Source organism: Ammospiza nelsoni, chromosome 3, assembly GCF_027579445.1.
Source record: "Ammospiza nelsoni isolate bAmmNel1 chromosome 3, bAmmNel1.pri, whole genome shotgun sequence".
Lineage (NCBI taxonomy): Eukaryota > Metazoa > Chordata > Aves > Passeriformes > Passerellidae > Ammospiza > Ammospiza nelsoni.
Genome location: NC_080635.1, coordinates 97,463,463 through 97,483,947, shown reverse-complemented (window position 1 = coordinate 97,483,947; position 20,485 = coordinate 97,463,463). Strand labels below are relative to the sequence as shown.

General features: G+C 38.5%; 1 protein-coding gene across 1 annotated transcript in view; it reads left to right on the top strand.

Annotated features, from left to right (window-relative positions):
• COL19A1 (collagen type XIX alpha 1 chain) overlaps positions 1–20,485 on the top strand; it is a 179,437-nt gene that overhangs the window by 38,979 nt on the left and 119,973 nt on the right. Inside the window, exon 10 of the mRNA XM_059468666.1 lies at positions 5,262–5,315. Within this exon, the coding sequence (XP_059324649.1) occupies positions 5,262–5,315 (54 nt within the window). The remainder of the gene's footprint in view (positions 1–5,261; positions 5,316–20,485) is intronic.

Genomic DNA, 20,485 nt, shown 5'->3' with positions numbered 1-20,485 from the left:
AGGAAGTCTCTACTGACACAGATTGATATTAGGCTACGTTCAAGCCCCTCAAAATTGCCCTTCTCTTCAGTCTAAAATCACTGTTCCCTAAGGTCAGACTATTCAGGAACATCTAAGCTATCAGTAGTGTAAAGTATGTAATTTATAAGCCATTTTAGGCATTTTGAATGTAATTATTAGCCTGTATCCACTCCATTCCTGTACTCTTGGCTCGTCTTAGTACCTCTGAACAGGTCTGAGCCAAAATTCAAAGTATGTTGCAGGCCCAAAGGACTGGAGTGCCATATTTTCACTGGAACCAGCATTCATGCAAATATTGATATATCCCTGGCAAGCTGTGCATCTGAATGCACAGGAGCATCACTGATCAAAATTATGCCATTTCTGTGAATGACCTTCCTGTTTGTATACCTGGCCTCCCATTATGACTTCATGAGGACAGTTCTTCACTCAAAACTTTTATCTCCTATACTTTGGGCATGGAATAGTTGATTTGCTCTGCAGGATATTTTTACTGGGAGATCAGCTTCTGCAGCAAGGGACCAACTGGTTTTTAATTTCTCAATAATTAAGACTGGAAAAATTGCCTGAAACAACTTTTTTTGCTGCTTACTAAGTGCACATTTTGGACTGTTCCTAAATAATATGCTGTATATTCTCATGGCAGCTTGATTCTTAGCACAGTGTATCTAACAAGTTGCAAGTGGACACAAATCAGGTGGAAGTCCTCTGTGATTTTAACACATTTTGATATCTGCTATGAAGTTGGGTTTTTTTCTTCTGCTGATCTGAGTGAGATATTTAATCTGGTTTTTATTTGGTTGCAATTTGTACTACTTCAGCATCGTATTTAGCTACTCAGTATCTTGCAAACATATTTGTTGTTAGCAAATGTCTTTTAATAATGTTGTAAAGGTTCTGTTTTGTCCTCAGTATGTAGAAATTCTTCAGAAAGACAGAATATGTGTGACCATAATTGGAATGATTGCATATATGCTGAATATATAAACTGATTTTCTCTCTCAAGGAGGCTAAAAAAAAAGTTTTCTACTTTTATTTCTTTTAAGCAGACTAAGTGCCCATGGAATATTTTAAATTGAAATCTAAACAGAATTAAATATTTTGAGATAATGTTAAGCCAATGTTTTCTGTGTTAATACGTCGTTAGTTAATGCTGTAAGTGAAGTAGGGACCAAAAAGCCAGAGGCAGATTGCTTTCAAATATTAAAATGCCTGTTGATGTACACCATGGAGAAATTTTTTGCTGTTCAACTTCATTACTTTAAATTTTACTTAAGGAAAAAGACATTTAAAAGGCTATTTTGGGATTGGTAGAGATAGGTATATGCAATGTATTATTGCACTAGGAAAATATTTGTAATAGAATGATATGAAAAAAAGATCTCCTGGAGAACAAATGAAATTTCTGACCTGTTCTTTCTCTGCATTTTCCTTGCTAGTCTTTCTTTCCTCTACTCTGACTTTCCTCTTAAAATCCAGTCAACTTGATTCCACCTAAAGCATATCTATTGTACTATGCAGCCTTGAGAATGGCTCCTTTCTGGCCCAGTCTTTGTTGCTGAGGTTATTGATAGGGACCTAGAAGCTGGAATTCAAGAAAAAGAAGAAAATTGAGCAAAATATGGCTGGCTTTCAGTTATGACAAAGTCAGGAATTGCCAGTACACTTAGTAGAATAAAATCTTACAATAAGCAGAATGAAACACCGTGCTTACCAACCTAAGAATTTATGGATTGTCCCACTTATGTTTTACCATCTAATTGTCCAAGTTATCAAACTAAAAAGGGAAAATATCATTAGCAAGGCAACCATTTTTTCTTATTAAAAGTTCTGAAATGTGACTTACTGTCTTTATTACTATATTTGCCATTCCAATGCTCATCTCAGCCCTGAGTTTAAGTCTTTCTGAGGAGTGGAGATGGTGGCAGCAAGTCCTTGGGGCAGTGTTCACAGGGGTCTCAGGCTGAGGGAAGAGATGAGGATCTCTCTCTGTGTTTCAGAAGGCTTGATTTATTATTTTATATTTTACATTAAAACTATACTAAAAGAATAGAAGAAAGGATTTCATCAGAAGGCTAGCTAAGCTAAGAATAGAATAAGAAAGAATGATAACAAAGGTTTATGGCTTGGCTCTCTGTCCGAGCCAGCTGGGCTGTGATTGGCCATTAATTTTTTAATTGTAAACATCCAAGATGGGCCAATCACAGATGCACCTGTTGCATTCCACAGCAGCAGATAATGAATGTTTACATTTTGTTCCTGGGGCCTCTTGGCTTCTCAGGAGGAAAAATCCTAAGGAAAGTATTTTCCATAAAAGATGTCTGTGACAGTCCTCACCACTCTGAGGTGCTCAGGGTGTGGGAGAATGTCACACTTCCCCAGTGGGGTCCATTCCAGAGCTGAAGCAGGAGCAGGGGAGCCAGCAGTCACTGTCACTGGTGCAGGAGTTAAACCAGTGACACCCAGCTCAGGCCTTGGTGAGCTGAGCTCCTGCTCTGATGGGACAGAACACAGCTGGGGGCTTCTGCTGGGAATAACAGGAATGATACTTCCTTATCTGTATACTCCCTGCTGCTCCCACAGTACCAGGGAAACCCTGGAGTGATGCTGCCTTTGGGATGAGTTTTCTTTCTCCTAACATATTCCCTGAATGTGAATTCTTTTTTTTTTCCTTCTTGCTAATAGACACTTTTTTGTTTTCTGGGGGTTTTTGGGGGTTTTTTTGTGGTTTTTTTTTTTTAAACCTAGACATTTCTGCTGATGTGTCCTGGTTTTAGTTGGGACAGAGTTCATTTTAATCCCAGTAGCCAGTATGAGGATGTGTTTCGGTTTAGTGCTGTAAACAGTTGATAACACAGGGATGTTTTCATTATTGCCAAGCAGCGCTTGCACAGCGTCAAAGCCTTTTCTGCCCCCTACCCCACCCCACCAGTGAGGAGCTGGCAGAGCACAAGGAGCTGGGAGAGGACACAGCCAGGACAGTGAACCAACTACCAAAGGGATATTCCATGCCTTACACATGGTGCCATGATCAGTATATAAAGCAGTGGGAAGGAGGAGGAAGCGGGGGGATGTGGAGTGACACCATTTCTTCCCGAGTCACCACTATATATGATGGAGCTCTGCTTTCCTGGGGATGGCTGAACACCTGCCCTCCCACGAGAAGCTCAGTTAAAAAGGATTTTCATTGTCACCCTTTGTAAATACTGACAGTAGATTTACAGCTCATGGTTCTACCTTTGGCTGTTACACTGTGTGTACCTCATAACCTGTAAATGCCAGTCTTGTACTACTGCTGTTCATCGCCTTACAAAGCTGTTTTCCCAGCAACTTATCTTTCACTTTTGTGAAGGACTATAAGGCCTGCAGAAGGAAAAGAAAATACCATTAAGAAAAATACAAAAATATTAATGATGCATTTCCTATATTTCTGGTTTTAGTCTGTGGTACTGTTACTATGAATACTGTTAGATACCTATAGTATCTGATATTTATATCCATAAAGGCATGAAAAACTACCACCTTTCCACCTGTGGTTATTAAAATCACAACTAGAAGGTAGAAGCATAACTTGCAGATCTAATTTGCAGTGGAAAATTGTCTTCAAGACGGGGAGTCTGTCTGCAGTTAGTGGAACAGTAGTGTAAACATACCTTGGTTAATTGGTGAGTAAGTCACACAGGCTAAAGGTTTCCTGGCATGTAGCAGGCTGTGTAATTTTAGACTACTCAGTGTATAAAAATACACCACTGAAGGTAACAAAGTGGTACTGGTCTATTGAAATACTGGCAAGTGGCAGAAGGGAACAGAGGATGCATAGATAAGAGAATGACTCTGTGGGTGATTAGATAAGGTAACCTTTACCTCTCACAGTGCCAGTGGATTCATGCTATTCATGCATACAGGATTTTGGTCTATTTTTGAGACAGAGCTGTTTAATATCTTTATCCATGGTCTGGGTGAGGGCATACAGTGCATACTCAGTAAGAACAAGTCCTGTGAGGAGTGACTGAGGGAGCTGAGGGTATTTTGGCTGGAGAAAAGAAGTCTCAGGGGTGACCTTACTGTTCTCTACCAGTGGCTGAAAGGAGGTTGTAGGCAGGTGGGAGTCAGGCAGGCAGCAAATGACAGGACAAGAAGAAATGGCCTCAAGCTGTGCGACAGAAGGTTCAAGTTGGACATCAGGAAGAATTTCTTTGTTGAAAAGCTGCTCAGTCCTTGCAATGAGTTGCCCAGGGAAGTAGTGGAGTCACTCTCCCTGGAGGCATTCAGGAAACAACTGGACATGGCACTCAGTGCTATGGTCTCATTGGCATGGTGGTGGTCAGTTAAAGGTTGGGCTTGATGATCTTGAAGGAGTTTTTTAACCTTTATGATCCTGATACAACTCTTGTTGTGTACTTCTGACCAATCTTACTGCTCCTTTCTCAACTTCAGAAAGATTAATAATCTCAGACCAGAGTTATAATGTTATTCTTGCTGGAGAATGTTCTTTTCTTGATAGAAGTAGACACACCTAATGTTTGTTTTGTTTTTAAATGAACACTACATGGTTTCAGTGCTTTTGTTGTATTCCTCTGGCATCCAAATAATTTTTATTTTAATTTTTTTAAACCTTATACTTTACATTATTTGGCAACATTTCTGGGTTTGATGTTTTCTTATGTAATTTTTAAGACTTATGGTCCAATTTATGGTCCAGTCCCTGCTGGGACCTTCCATAACTCTCTCGACCAATCAGGAGAGTTTTGGAAGAGAGTCAGTTTTTCTCTCAAAACTAAGATTTTCTAATAGATTGCTTATGATATGGGGTTTGGTTTCTCTAAAGGGAGAAAAGGGAGGGAGAGAGAAATTTTAATAATGCCTTTCAAAAATATTGAGGGCGCATGACTTTGTACAAATCTGTATTACACATTGAGCTTTCTCAGTGTAGAACTGAAAATGGACCCTCTTGGTTTCTGTCTTCTGTTGCAATGAATTCCTTTAAAATTAGTTGCTTTTATGGAACTGTGGACATGCAAGCATTTGTATGATGAAGGACTTAATTGATGTTATAAGTGTTCAAAATGCATTTATTTTGCTGATTTTAGTATGACACGTAAGGCATCCTCCTCCACAGTAGCTGCATTACTAAAAAAATCAGATAGAAGATGCTTTTCTATTGAGTCTGATATGACCTGAGTAGTTGTTGTTAATGTCAGAAGTCTGTGGAGTTTCTAATTGATCAATTTGTGTTGTAGGGAGAGATGGGTGTGAAAGGACCAGACGGTGTTGCAGGTCTGCCTGGTGAAAAGGTAAGTTCCTGTTTCTTGAGTTGTGATTTAACTCATGAGAAGTGTTCATTGTGTCAGTGGCTTCTCTGTAATTGTTTACAGAAATAGGAGGATAGAACATTTCTGTTAGAACATTAATGTCTTACCTGCGCTGCCATGTTTTTGTAGCACACAGAAAAAGCTGTTCAGATCTGCTGATATGTGTGTTTTGTGGGTTTTTTCCCAAGAAGTGGGGTTATATACAGAGCTAAAGGAAGCTTCTTGTTCCACCTGCTCAGTTTGTGGTCTGCAAGCTTAGATAAGAGCTCTTGTGCACTCAGCAGTCTGCTTGGTGGAGCTTGAGATAAACACCACTGACTTCTTAATCAAAGGTTTGGAATAGCCATGGTTAAGAAGGCATGCCAGCCTACTGGTGTATTCAAGGATAAGTTTCACTTCATTTCAGAATGTTAGCGTGCAAAGACAGTTGTATGCACTTATTGGGTTCGGTGCTACTTACCTGTATTAGAGGAAGTCTATAAGTCTAATATCTGGAATCTTCAGTATAGAGACACCCCTCATAACACTGAGGAAACAGCTTGCTGCTGTCAGGCTTAAAACCTGCGGGTTTACAGGACATAAAATCATGAAATTGTCTTTTATTTTTACTTATTATTTCTGTCTCAAATTGTGATTTTTTAAAAATGGGAGGTAGATGTATGTGAGCAAAGTTAAGAGTAAAAATCAAAGTATTTGTTGCTGACGTTAAGTTATATTGGTAGAAAAACGGAGAACAGGCTGCAAAGATGTTCAAAGGAATTTGCAACATTGAAGAACTGAATTGCCAAGTGGTATGTAAGACTCAGAGGAAGCAATAGACAAGTGATGCAGATGAAGAGGAAAACAAAGGAAGCATTATGCATTTCATGCCAGACTGGACTAGCTATTACTGCTCAGGAGGCAATCTTGGAATTAAAGATTAAGGAAAACATGGACTCACTGTTTAGCACTAGTCAAATTACTAGGAAAAGAATAGGGAACAAAGCAAAAGGGTTTTAATGTCACCATTTTTAATGAATCCGTCTGCAACTTGAATGATGTATACAGTTCTGGTTCTCACACCTCCGTGTGAATCTAATAATACCAGAAAAGATTCAGAGGTGTCAAGAGTGATCAAGAGCACCAGACATCTTCCAATTAAAGTCTGACAATGTGGACTTCAATCTGGAAAAGGCACAATTAAGAAAGAACCTGTCATGTTCTGTTCTCTGTGCAGTGCTGAATGGAGCAGAAGAGATTAATAGGGATTGATTTATTTATTTTATTCTTTATTGTGCGAATTTTAGAGCATCAAACCTATCTGATAGGAGGTTCAAAAAGGATAAAAAGAAAAGATAGACTCCTTCTTCCTGCTACAATAGTACAGTTTGAACACTACACAGAACTTGGAAAGTCTGAAAATGTATTAGAAGATTAGTGGAGTAAAATTCAATTGATTGTGTCAGTCTGCTTGTACTTTAAGAGGCTGGAATCTGGGAAAGCCACAGGAGGAGTCTTTGTGGCTGCCCTCTTATATTTTTCTGTAGACATATGTTGTTGCCATAATTGTAGTCCTGTAATTGACTGGAGGAACCTTTGTTTTGATCCAGATAGACAGTGTTTTACTTTACTGTGCTCCTAAATGTGAATTAATGGAAAGAGTTATTGTAAAGCATTGTAGATTGAGATTGATCTAGAATGAAGCTGTGTTTTCCCTTGGCTCTTTCCATAGCTCCTACTCTGATGTTATCTTGCTATAAACTTACCAGGCTAGGTTACTTTTCCAGTCCAAGTTATTATTATTGCAGTTTCCATGGTTAATATTGTTTGGGTTTTTTTGCTAAGCGCCTTGCAAATTCATTGTCAGGCCAAATCCCAAAGCTCCTGTTAGTTTACATGAAGCTCAACAGTCAGATCTTATTTAATGTCCAGACATTGTACTTTTTCTGAACATTATAATTCTTTTAATTCAGCCTATATAAAATACAAATTACAAATGAACTGTGAATTAAAAATGAACTACCATGAAATACAAAACTGTGTTAGCTCCTTCCTGGAGCTGGAATGAATATTTTCCTTGTGCTGTGGAAGGTGCTAAAGTGATCTCACCCAGATGATGCATCAAGAACTATATACATTTGTAGACTCTTTTATTTTTTGTGCTCCCCTAAGTGTAGTATTCCAGATGCTAACATTGTACGTAGTTAAAGACAAGGAAGTGAAGGAGCAGCACCAAACCTGAGGTGAAGAAGCATTTGGACAAAACACCCTCAGGCACATTATGGGATTCTTGGGGTGTTCTGTGCAGGGCCAGGAACTGGACTTAAATATTCTGATGACTCCCTTGCAACTCAACATACTCTATGATAAAAATACCCCAAGCACTGTTGTTTGCAAAGGCATCTCCAACCTTTCAGGCTGTTGAAGTGCAGACTGTGCAGTGCTGGGAAAGCGTTCTGAGGAGCTACTGCTGTTTGTATATCTTCTTAAATCTGTCAGCATGCATTAAGTATTGCTGGAGATGTTAAATTGCTTAGTATGGATTTTCTTATGTTTTTGCACTATGTGTTTCTGAGCATTGTGCAGATGTGCTCCTGAGTCACTAGCTAGAAACAGGAAGAAGGAAAAAAATTATACTCTTTTTAAAAATTTAACTGAAGATTGAGGCTTCAAAGAACAGGAGTGCTCTTGATAGTACTCCCAAAACCTATCCACTGCAATACTCCTTTGCTTAGACTTCATTCCCTGGGAAAAGGTTCAGAGAATAAATAAGCAATAGATTTTACTCATGTTGCTATGCACAAGCAACAATATCAATTCATTTGACCTACTTTAGATGTTTACCTTAGAATGAAATAAACTTGGCCGTTGAAAATTCTGTTTCTTTAGATTTATTATCTCAAACATACCTGATACAGTGAAAAACCAAACTTAGAATAATACTATCAATGGGCTTTATTACTTGAGAGAATCTTAACAGGAGAATCTCCCAGAACAGTGCTGGATGCTCATATACTTAATTTTCAAGATGTAGGTAAATGGTGAGGCATCTGTGAGTCTTCATAAACGCCCTTGACTTTCAGGCATCTTAAGTGTGAAAATTGTTCAGTCTGTCTTCAAATGTGACACTTTGCCTTCTGTCACTTTCAAGACATACTGTTACTGACAAGATAATTTCCCATTCGCTAAATGCTGCAGTGGTTTTGCCACAGTCTGCTGGCTAATGGGTGCACAAGTGAGTGGTGTAGACTTCTAGGAGGCTCTTGCCTTTTAAGAGGTTGGATCTGCTGAAGGCTAATACAGAGAACAGAGTTTAAGGCTTGATGACTCTATGGTAACATAAGAATAACCTTAACACTCTAAAGAAAGCAGAGGAATGTTCTGGCCATAATTCACTAAGTTTTTTTTATTTTTCTGACGCAGTTCTTGTAAGCTGCCAAAGTAAAAAATTAGGTTTTCATTGACTGGTGGCACACCACAAGATGCCTGCTGTCTCATCTGCCTTTGGGTTAAAAGAAGTCAGTGTCATGGTGCTTATGACTAATCTGGAGAGTCAAGAATCTAACACAGATCCTGTGGAGCCCTACCTCAGGCCCCCAAAGTCACAAAACAGTAGATAGCACCATTACATATGTGACTGTCTATTTGATGTCCACCTATCTAGTTCCTTCTCCCCATCCTTTTTCAGGAAAATGTCTGAAGAGATTTTTCTTTTAAATAGTAAAACCTGCTTAGGGCAACAGGACAAACTCTTGAGATTATCAGAGGAGATAGTTCTGAGGTACTTGTTTATAATTCTGAAATAAGAGGGTAGGAGGCTTCCCTTGGAGGGAAATTTGCTTCCATTGTGGACTATCAGAAGAGATGGAATACAGTGACATGATCCCTTTCTTGCAATGGGGACTGATTTGTAGCTCAGCCTTCTAGGCACACTTCTTCAATGTATCTGTCAAACCATGATACAAGAACAACTGGAAGTTGTGGTTGATCAGAATCCCTACATGTGTGAGACCTTAGGCTCTGTCCTTCTGGCAATGTTCAGCAAAGGCTGTGAGTACAGAAGAAATGTGTTGAAGGAAGCACTGTTAGCCTACTTTTTGGTGATTAACAAGTGAAACTGCCTCTGGATACAGTTCTGAAGTCATTTAGTGTAACTGGATTATAGCCAGAGTGCTGGTTATGGCATGAGAAATTAAATCTGTCCCTGAAGTGGAGGTTTGAGGTGACTGGACTGCTTTAAGATATAATATGACAGTCACCTATCTGCTCTAGAAATCAAGCAATCCTGATCTAGCAGTTAGATTCATTATGGCAACAAAAATTGATTGCTCAGCCATTAAGAAAGGGCTTCACCTCTCACTGCTGTGTACAGGGTCACATCACTGGCATAACCTGAGAAACGTCATTGTATTGCTGTAAAATATTTCTGTTTTAAAAACTTTAATTATTTTCCTAGTTTTCCTGTACTACTGAAATGGAGAGAAAACATTCCTGTTGTGTGGCCCACAGGCTTCTCCCTAACTGAAGTCATAACATCATCTTATTTCCATACAGGTCAAATGCAGGTCCTTTCCTCAGCACCCACTGGGGGATTGTTACAGACCTCCATGACGTGTTTTGTGTTGTGGCTCTGCACAAAGCATGTCATGGGATGGATCCTTCCACTACTTACAGGGGGCTTATAAAAGAGAGAGAGCGACATTTTACAAGGGCAGATAATGATAGGACAAGGGGGGATGGTTTTAAACTTAAATGTGAGAGCTCTAGATAAAATGTCAGGAAGAAATTCCTTACTCAGAGGGTGGTGAGGCACTGGAACAGGTTGCCCAGAGAAGTTGTAAATGCCCCATTCCTGGAAGTGTTTAAGGTCAGGTTGCATGGGGTCCTGAGCAACCTGGTCTAATGGGTGGCATCCCTGCCCATGGCAGTGGGGTAGGAACTAGATGATTTTCAAGATCTGTTTCAACCCAAGCCTTTCTATGATTCTGTGATCCTCCCTATATGGGGTATTTCCAGGCTTTCCAAACAGTTTGACAGCACTTTGAACCATGATTAGAAGATCAAGTCCTCAAGCCTTAAAAATGTGTTGGACATTTTCTGAGGATAAGGGGGGGGGAAAATTCCACCAACCACCTGATCTCAGTGTTCTCACTTACAGGGAGCTCATTTCTTTACTTTCCTTCATAGCTTTTTGTAAACTTGAAACAAGCTGGGTTTAATTTTCCTGTGTATAGGTGAGACTTTCCTTCTTCCTGCACTTCTTGTGTCACTGATCCAAATAAGTTAAATCCTTTCCTTCTCTTTGCTTCTAGCTCTATAATGCCATGGCAATGAAGCTTGAAACTGAAAGTTTATTTGAGTTCTGGATGCTAAGTGATGGTGTCCTGTTTGGGTTAGAGGTTTAGTTTTTGCTGGTCTGTGATGCCTTGACAGTCATGGTGCATTTCTCAAGCATTTTGGCATATACATTTTAGAGGGTAGACCATCTCTGCATGCTTAAGAAGTTTAGCAGGAGTTCATGATTCTGAGATAAGCAGCCACCTGGGGCAGAATTTTGATACAAAGTATTAAGCCTCTTGGTGAGTTGGACCTTATGGTTCCCTCCAGTTACCAGAGAGGACATTGGAGTGAGTGTTGGTTTCTTCTCCCATGAAGAAGTTAAAGGATAAGAGGAAATGGCCTCAAGTCATGCCAGGGGATGTTTAGATTTCATATTAGGAAAAACTTCTTCACCAAAAGGGTGATCAGGCTTTGGAATGGGCTGTCCATGGAAGAGGTCTGAGTCAACATCTCTCTAAACGTTCCAAAAATGTGGCATTTTGTGACATGGTTCACTGGTGGAGAGGTCAGTGTTAGGTTAATGGTTGGACTCAATCCTAGAGCTCTTCTCCAACCTTAAGGATTCTGTGGCTTGTGTGTGTTATGGGTCCTGCTAGCCAGAAACGCCTTTTGCTTCTGAGAATGGGCTGCTGGCAGTAAGGCTCAAAGGACTCAAAGGACTCAATGGTTTTCCCATTTTTCTATTATGAAAATATTTTTTCTTCTTTATCAATGACTACATTCTGAAAAATAAAATTGATGTAGGCAGTAAGATAATTCAGAAAATTCAGATTTACTGAACTAAACTGGATTTGTCCATTTCCCTTTATCCAAACCTCTATAGTAAGTCCTTCCTCGTGATACAATGATAGAATTAATACACCACAAACTCCAGTTTGTTAAATACTTGTGACAACATTCACTTTGAATATTTGACTTTCAAATGGCTTAACTTTACTGTTTTAACTTTTTGCATTGATTTTTTGCAATCTGATTATGAACACTATTCCTAAAATATTAAATACATTGAATAAGCTTTTTAGAATATCTGGTCTTGCATATAAGTGTGAAGCAAAGAGATATGCTGTGCGTTTGCTACTACACTCCATAGATCCTTCTGCAGTATATTAATAAAACAGTTTAGACTAAAAAGAGAAAGACATACTTATGTAAATCAAAAAGTGTTTATTTCTACACAGATTTATATTCAGAATATTTACCAAATTAAACTGGGTTTGTCCAATCCCCTTTATCCAAACCTCTACAGTAATTGCTTTCTAATGATCCATAGTATAAAATTCACAGTATAGAACTCATAGTGACAGAGATCATGTAAAATCACATGTAAAATATGATGGAGATCAAAGTCAGACCAGAGGAAAAAACAAGAGTACATTTCAAGAGCTCTACCAACTCTATGAGTGCTATTTGTAGTTTGGATATTGAAAATGAGATTTACATGAAATAAGTTTTACGTGAAACCGTTCAGCAGGTATTTGTAAAAGGATTAGCCCTTTGTTTTCAAGCACATGTATGTGTGACGATTAACCAACAAAATGTACATGAACTCACATATTTTGTGAGCTAGAAGATAATAGTACTGGTATAAATAATGCTGCTTGTAGTCTTGTTTTTCTTAATTTAACTGTGTCCTCTGGTACTTCAGTTTTCTCAAGTCCGATATCACTGTGCTGTCTTCAATTTTAGCTGACTTGGAAACCAGACTGTTGATTTCAGTTTTGATAAATTTGAATATCCTTTTAGAGTAGGGTTCTCTTTATATTTGGAACAGGTAAGGAAATAATTAGAAAAAGGCTACTTGAAATGTGATATAGATACTGTTTGTGGTATGAATGCTATCAAGACAGCTTCCTGAAACATCCACTGCCTGGTGGGAAGAGTTCTCCTTTCCCTTAGTGTACCTGAGAAAATGAGTTTGAAAATGGTTGCATTAGAAGATTTTTCTTTTCTTAATATAAAATGTGACTTAGAAATGTCCAGTGGTCTGTTTTCCAATATGATTTAATTTAAATACATGAACTTAAAATTTTGAAAAAAAAAAACCCCAATGTTATATGCTAGTGTAGCATGTGACTTCAAATTGCTTTCAGAAATGTTTTTAATACCCATCTCCATACTGAGTTACCTCAGGGTCAGGGTTTCAGGGCCAGCTGTGTCATGAAATCCACAACTGAAAACTTGTTTTAAATGTACATCCAAATCAAAACCTCATAATGAACATCCTTGTGACCATTGTTCAGCTTTGCCCATTGCTCCAGCTAGACCATGCAAACTCTAGAATTTTCCAGGGCATATTTGACTTTGCAGAAGAGCCATGGATATTTGGCCTGTTGTGTCAGTTCAGCGTATGCTTTTGGGGCATTAGTCACTCATGCAAGTGTACAAATCTGAGGAGACATTGGTGTTGAGTTTTCAGTAATGCAGTCTTTTCCTTGCAGCTGTCTTGAAAGATCTCTGGGCATATTGCCTTCCACATTTCAAGTCCTGTACAGATTCTTGACAGGGATCAGGATATTACCAAAGTAGCTCATCAGCATCTTTGAGAAAACTTCCAAAATGCGGGTGGGGCACTGGATAGGTACTGCTTAAAGCCATCGTACTCAGTTTATCTGTCTTTATTCAGTGCCATCCAATTTATGAGCTCCCATCACTGCTAATCAGTTATATTTCAATATTCTTAGATCATATATGGACATAAATTGTGTTAGTTATTCAACTTTTGAAAGATCTTTGTGCTGCTTTGCTCTGGAGTTTCTAAAAGAAACAAAATAACATAACCAGGAACATAGGAAAAATATTTGACATCAGAAATCTTTTCAAAGAGAGTTGTGGGCTGTAAGAATGTGATACAATTGGTAACTTTATTACCACTGTGTTTAAAGCCTTGAGTTTGAGAAATGCTGGTGATGGTAAATCAGGCAGTTGGATGCCATCTATAGCAGCAACAAGTTTTCTACAAGGTTTGTATTCTTTTTGTGTTTTCAGTGATATCTTAGTGTGACATTAATATACATCTGATTTTAAGAGATAGACACATGTGAAAATAGTAGGTCTCAATAGATTTGTGATACATATATATGCTTAAAAATAAAATAAATTATCTTACTTGGAAAATAGACTTTAGATCATTATGCTTTCCAAAACTTGTTTCATTGCTTCAGCATGTATGGTTCTTGCCTTCTTGCTCTCTCCTTAGCATTACAAGAAAGTGTTTTGAATAGCCTTTGATCATAAATTTGATTCCAGAGAGCTGTCTGCTGTGCTGACTTATTTTTGCCTTATTAGGTGATTTTTGCAGTTCACAACTCCAGGAACTGTCGGGCTCCTTGGTTTTTCAATTCCTGAAGCTAAACGACAGCAGTTCAGCTCAGTTCTCCAGAGAAAGCTCTGTGGAATCAAATTACCTGGCATGCAGTGACACTGCTTGGGCGTTATTTCCATTCTGCAGGGAAGGGTGCTGGTGACTGCTGTAGGTGTTGGTGAGCAAAGACTTCATTTTTTAATTAAGGAATCATTGCTTTTTGAGGGAAAGGAAATATGCTTCAGTCCCATCTGAGGAAAGTTACAGCATTGTCTTCTGTGCTCTCATGGGTTCCCTCAAAAACAGATTAGTATGTCTCAGTAGAGCAGAAGTACAAATGTGATTTTGGAGCCAGACATTACTTGTATTGCTTGGCATCAAAGCCGTGCTCTCCTGCAGGCGGGTGGCAGTGGTGAGATAAGAGTGGGAGGAATATGTACCCTCTGGGATTTGCACTGCAGCTGCCATAATCAGCAGAGCCTGGCTGCTCCTGGGCCTGGAGCGCAGCAGCCGCCTTTGTGATGTGATGTGAGGTGTGGCCAAAGCCACCAAAGGTCACCATTCATTTTCCAGGGGTCTGGGATGCAGGGAGCAAAGCAGACCGTGGCATGGTGCCATGCAGGGCTGGCCTTTGTTAGCCCCTTATGTAACGTGGAAGTAAAACATAATGCAGTTGTTAAATAATGCAGTCATTAAATGCAGCCCTTTGTCCCTTAATCAGAGTCATGAATACTCTAGCTGTGAGTCTGCTTGGCTCTGGGGCTCTTAACTGTGTTTGAAAAGCTTCAGTCAGGACCTTACAGAGCTTGAAAGGGCAGGGGAGGCTTGAGGATCATTCTTCAATTGTTCATAAATTGTATTTGTTGGATTCTTTCTGGAAGGTTTCTGTGGCACATAGATTTTAATCTTCTCTGATTTTCCCCTTCTTTTTTGAGGGCTAGAGACTGTAGTTTTATGAAACTGATATTCTGAACTTTCCACATCTCATCAGAATGCAGAGCTTTAAGTACCCATTATTGCACTGTAAAAGTTGGCAGCAGTGTGTTGCAGGAAATGGGCTAATTGGGGAGGAAGGAACTTTCTCACTGTACTGCCACATTGTACATCTTGTCTCACACATTTTACTTTGTTTTCTTTGTCTTCTTTTAAGGCACTTGGTATTGAACTTCACACAATACTAGATCTTTTGATCTGATGAATCATTAATCTATATTAGGATAATTATGGATTACTTGTGTTATTGTGCTTCATTTAAATTATATATAAGAGTATTTTCTGCCTGGTTAATAACTGCTATTATGAGCAGCACATTAGATTTTTAAAAAAAATTCTTTGTTTCATACAGTAAAAAATTTATACACAGTACAAATTATACGGAGGTTGTAGATAATACTGTTGACTGCTGTGACTTGTGGCCTGTTAACTCTCCTTTGCCCTTTTTTTAGTGGGTGAGTTATATTATTAAAATTTAAATAAATGCAGCTCATATGTACATTTTTAATGTCAATGAATATATTTCTTGCCCCCAAACACACTAAAATTGTAGCACAGTTTTTATATTCTAAATTCAATGTAAATTGCTTTTTTAAATTCACAGATACCAAATTGTTGGAAAGAAAAATTCCATTTTATTAGTATAGTAAAATCATTCACAGGTATTGCAAACCAGAAGGTATTTTTATTTTTTTAGTTCTCACTGCTAGCCCATATTTATAAACACCTAAGATCCATACTGCATGTTTCAAGCCTGAACCGATTAAATTAATGTGACATGCTGAGGCTGGGCCAAGTCTTGTCTAATCAGCAGTCAGCACTGTTTCTCTGGCATGAGGCTCCCAAAAATAGTAACACAAGAAGTCAAACAAGTAAGTGGAAGGGCACTAAAAGAAAAAGTGCTGCTAATTCCACTGTTGACTTTTTGTCTAATGGATTCTTGTTCCCAGGCCACACTAAGTAAAGCAACTGGCACGGAGTGTGTTCCTGCAGATGTCTCAGCAGTGACACACGTGGCCCAGCTGGGTGACAGGTGTTTGATTTGTGTTTAACAAGTACCTCACACAAGACAGATTTTTTTTTTTTACAGAGACTGAGGAGCTAGTCAACTAATGCTTTTTCTTCAGAATCACCACCCCTTTCACTATGCTCCCGTTCTTTTGTGAATGACAGTTCTTCTGATTGTCCCACACACATGAAAATAACATCATGTTACTTTGAAATAAGACTCTAAACAGGAAAAATTAATTCATAATTAACTTTGTTTTATACTTGTAACCTGTTACGTTTACGCAAGGAAGATGCACAGCAATTATTTGTAGCCATTGACAATGATATCTCAAGAAATAATTATTTAGCTGTCCACCTCACAGCATGAAAATTCACTTTAAAAGTATGAATGGAAGGAGAGTGCCAGGCTTCTGGGCTGTGGCCATATACTCTGTGTTAGTGTGTATTCCTGTAACATGACAAGGTTTTGGGACTTTCTCAGACAGAGTAGCACAAACCTGGAGTAAAATAAACTCCCTGTCCAGGGGAGCATACAGTATTGATAGAGGTGCACGCAAGGCCACAATAGAAGAGCAAAGGTAGGAAACTATTTAACAGGTGGGAATTGTGTACAATGTGGACAGTGCTATTCCTTAATGAATTTTTGAAGCTTTGCTGTAAGCTGCATTACAGCACATGGCATAAATGGAGAGAGATTGTCTCGGTGGCAGTCTCGGGGGTGGGAAGGGATTGGTTTTGTTTTAATGAGAAGAAGGCATTTGTTAGTCAGTGCCATGATAGCAGCTCTTCTAGCCAAGGCAGCAATTAAAACAGAAGAGTAGCAGGATGATTTTGCCAATCACCTTTGATTAATGGGAACCTAAGCAGGTAGGATACGTAATGTAAGACCAGCTGTGGCCAGTTTGTCCTCCACCCCCATTTCTCCATACTTTGGTCTGAACATTTTTGTCTTCTGGTATCAAATCCATGAGTTGGAAAGAGGTAAGACTTCAGGATCTATTAAGAAAAATGCATGACTCTCTGTGGTGACAGGGTTATACTGCCAGTGTTGTCAGCCAGGAGAAATACCACCCTCTAGAATACACTGTACTGGCAGAACTTCTGCTGAACCACAGAATGAGAAAGGAATGCAGCTGCAGAAATGGGTATCAGAGTAGTGTTGATTCTCTAAATAAACATTAGGCTTTAATGGAGAATGGTTAAAAAACTCACGCAAAAATTTGTGTCCCTCAGATAGCGGACAAGTTGCTTTCAGTCAGGCATCCCAGATGTGGTATGCAGAGTAGGGAAATAAGCCTCAAAGAGGTTAAGAAAAGGCCTGAAAGGGAAAATTACAACCCTACTAGGCTGAGATGTCATCATTACCCACAGAACCGCTCAGAATTTATGGAAATGGTGACTTACCTTTAGGGAGCAGCTCCAGGGCTCCTGTGCTGACAGTAGATCTGCTGATTCCGGGGTTAGTCTTAATATATCCGGTTAGTCTTAATAATATAGCAATTGCCTATTATTATATAGGTTGGTATATCCTCTTAATCTGTCTCCAAAAGTCTGTCTTTTGACAGTAAATGTCAAAATCACTGTTTTGGAAGTGAGGAGAGACATTTCTTGGAAAAGCCTTAAAAATCTATGTGGAAGTGGAGACATGAAAAGTGTACCTTGTTTTATTTATCAGTGGTTCAAAAGAGGTTTGCAGCTACAAACACACTGATAATACGGCATTTCAGGAAAAATGATGATAGGAATTAGTTCTTAGACTAGAAATTTCAGTCTGTCTGCAGTTCTATTTGTCTCTGGTTCGGCCTAAATAATTGCTTTTTCTACTGTTTTTTTTTGCATTCATATCTGTATGGTTAAACATTGAAGTTAATATTTAATGGTCTGTGGGTCTGAATTTTTTTAGTTAAACTTGCATTTGTAGCAGCTGACAATCTGCCTCCTGCCTCCTTCAGATTATGGAACTGTATACTGATGAAGATGATGTTGATGATAGTTCTCTTATAAAGAATAGCTTCTGAGGTGTAAGAGATTGACCAATGCTGTTTACATTCCTATAAACCTGAGGGTCCAACTATTATGTTCAGAATAATAGTCATATTATATTATTTTTGAAAGTCCTCAGCAACATGTTCATATTGAATAATGCTTTTTAACATACATTTAGTATTATTACATTTCAAATATTATTTGAGCAAGACCAATTAGAATACTTTCCAGCTCTGTTGAAACTTTAATAGGATTTGGATTTGCTTTAATGTTATGTTATGGTTGGATTAGCAGTAAATTAATAGATGGTGTAGGTCAGGCAATTTTCCTTTTGACAGAGCTGCTGTAAGGGGAAAAAACATAGTTGCAATAAACTATCAGTTGCCCTTGACTAAAAGATAGCTTCAAACTTTTTTCAATGGTATTACTTCACATAATGGAAATATTCAACTGGCTAGACTCAATTTTTAAACTGTTCATCTATAGGAACTTCTAAGTCTTTGAGAATTTTTTCAGCCAGAATCCTATTTGCATATTCTCACTACTCTACAGGAAATGTTCTTGTGAAATTTATTTGCATTTTTTTAATGTTCTGTGTATGATGTTGTAGATCAAATTAACTGCATTGTCATCCAGCCCATGTTTAATTGTGTTTGCACTGTATTTTTAAGTTGTCCCCTCTTCAAGGACATGCAATAGCAGTGAATACCACTTGTAATTGGCAAAGGCAGAAAGAAGACCTACTGATAGCAGAGGCTCTGCTTCTGCTGATACTTTTTTGATGGCACGTAAACCACTCCTTGACATATGTCCCAAAGACTTCAGTCTGTTAATTACCAAAGAAAAAAGGAAAAAAAATAAAAAAGGAAAAAGGCAGTATACCTGGCTGTAGTTGTGCATGTCAATTAATGGTGTGATCCTTTCATCTTTGGTTTTTCAGAGCAATTTCTCTGACTTCTTCTTTTGGGTGGAAATAGTTTTTGAGGAAAAATATAGGAACAAACTTTTGACTTACGTACTTTATGTATGAAAATATGTTTTATGTATTTGAGTATAGATATGCTTTATGTATTTGAATATAGATATTGTGTGATTTGCATGGTTTTTGAGACATGCTCATAGCAAAAAAAGGAAACAATGCCAACTAAGGAGAGTGCAGTCTGGAGTAAGAAGCCCTGTGGCGATGTTGTCTGATGCTCTGAGCTGCCTACAACTGCTGATTCTTTAGTCTGAATATAAAGCATCAAAATCTAGATTTTCAAGTGTCATTTAATTTGGAGTATATTAACATCCAATTGCCTGAATGAATAGGCAAGTCAGTCTTGTCCCAAAGATGGGTAACAGAAAGTGATGGGAATGAGGAATTGGTGCCTTCTGAACTCAGTCTGTGTTATAATATGCAAATAAGACAGTAGGGTTATTGCCATTTGCCTTTCTCTTGGGCAGTTACTTAACATGAGCCCCCTGACCTGCCCTGACCCCCGTGGCCCAACCACAGTGTATGTGCTCCACTGTGGAAGCAGGACAGAGCAAAGGAAATGAACTATTTACCTGTCACAAGCCCTTCTTCATCAGGTTATTTTAAGGAAGGATCTTATTCTTGCTCACACGGATCAAGTTTGCAACAAGGATAGCAGTGAGCAAGAACTCAGGAAGTGCTGGTAGCTCAGCAGTAACCAAGAGGGAATGAAAGGCTTGGTAGATGCAGTGAAGCCAAAATGTCATAATGTTCAGCAGAAACTTTTTGACATGAGTAATCCAGGAAATTCATGGAGCAAGTTTAAAATATGTTTTGAATACATTTTTACATAGCTAATATTCTACCAGGTGATCCAGACCATTAACAAGAGCCTGTTTAAATAAACAAGGAAATATTCCAGTAGGCTAAGAAAGGTGTCATATAATGGACTGTAATTGGTGTGGGATTTTTATCTGTTGAAGGCAAAGCTCTGTCCCTGCTGGTGGCTCTGCACTGGCTGGGTACGTGCTCCACAGGGGAGGATGCTGCTCAAGCCCACTGACAGTAAATTGTTGAACATTCCGCTCCATTTCTGCAATGCTAAAAATAGTTGTCCTCATTTTAAAACACCAGGCTATTAGATTATTCCAAGGGTCTGGCATACTTAGACTAATGGAAGGCACATATCCATAAATTATCAAAACACTACTTAGTGTTTGACCGTGCTGATTTTACTTCTATTAAGATGAGTTTCCTTGCTAGTAACCCTGGAGTGTCAAGGCTATTTAGTAAATCAAGCTACTGGCAGTGCCCCAGTAAATTTAAAAATAAAAATGTGTGGTTTTCATATTGAGAATGGAGAAACATCTGACTGCTTCTTGGTGGCTTTTTTTTTCTGGGTTTCTTTTTTGTTTGTTTTTAATTTCATAGAACCATGTCTGAAAAATACTTAAAGTATTTTACAGTAATTGTTTCTCTTTCCCAGCCTTGAAAAGAATCTCATGAAGTTCCAGTATGTTTGCCATTATAAATCTTGTTAGTGCCTAAAATAGTCCAAATAGCAAAACGCATTCCAAGTAATTG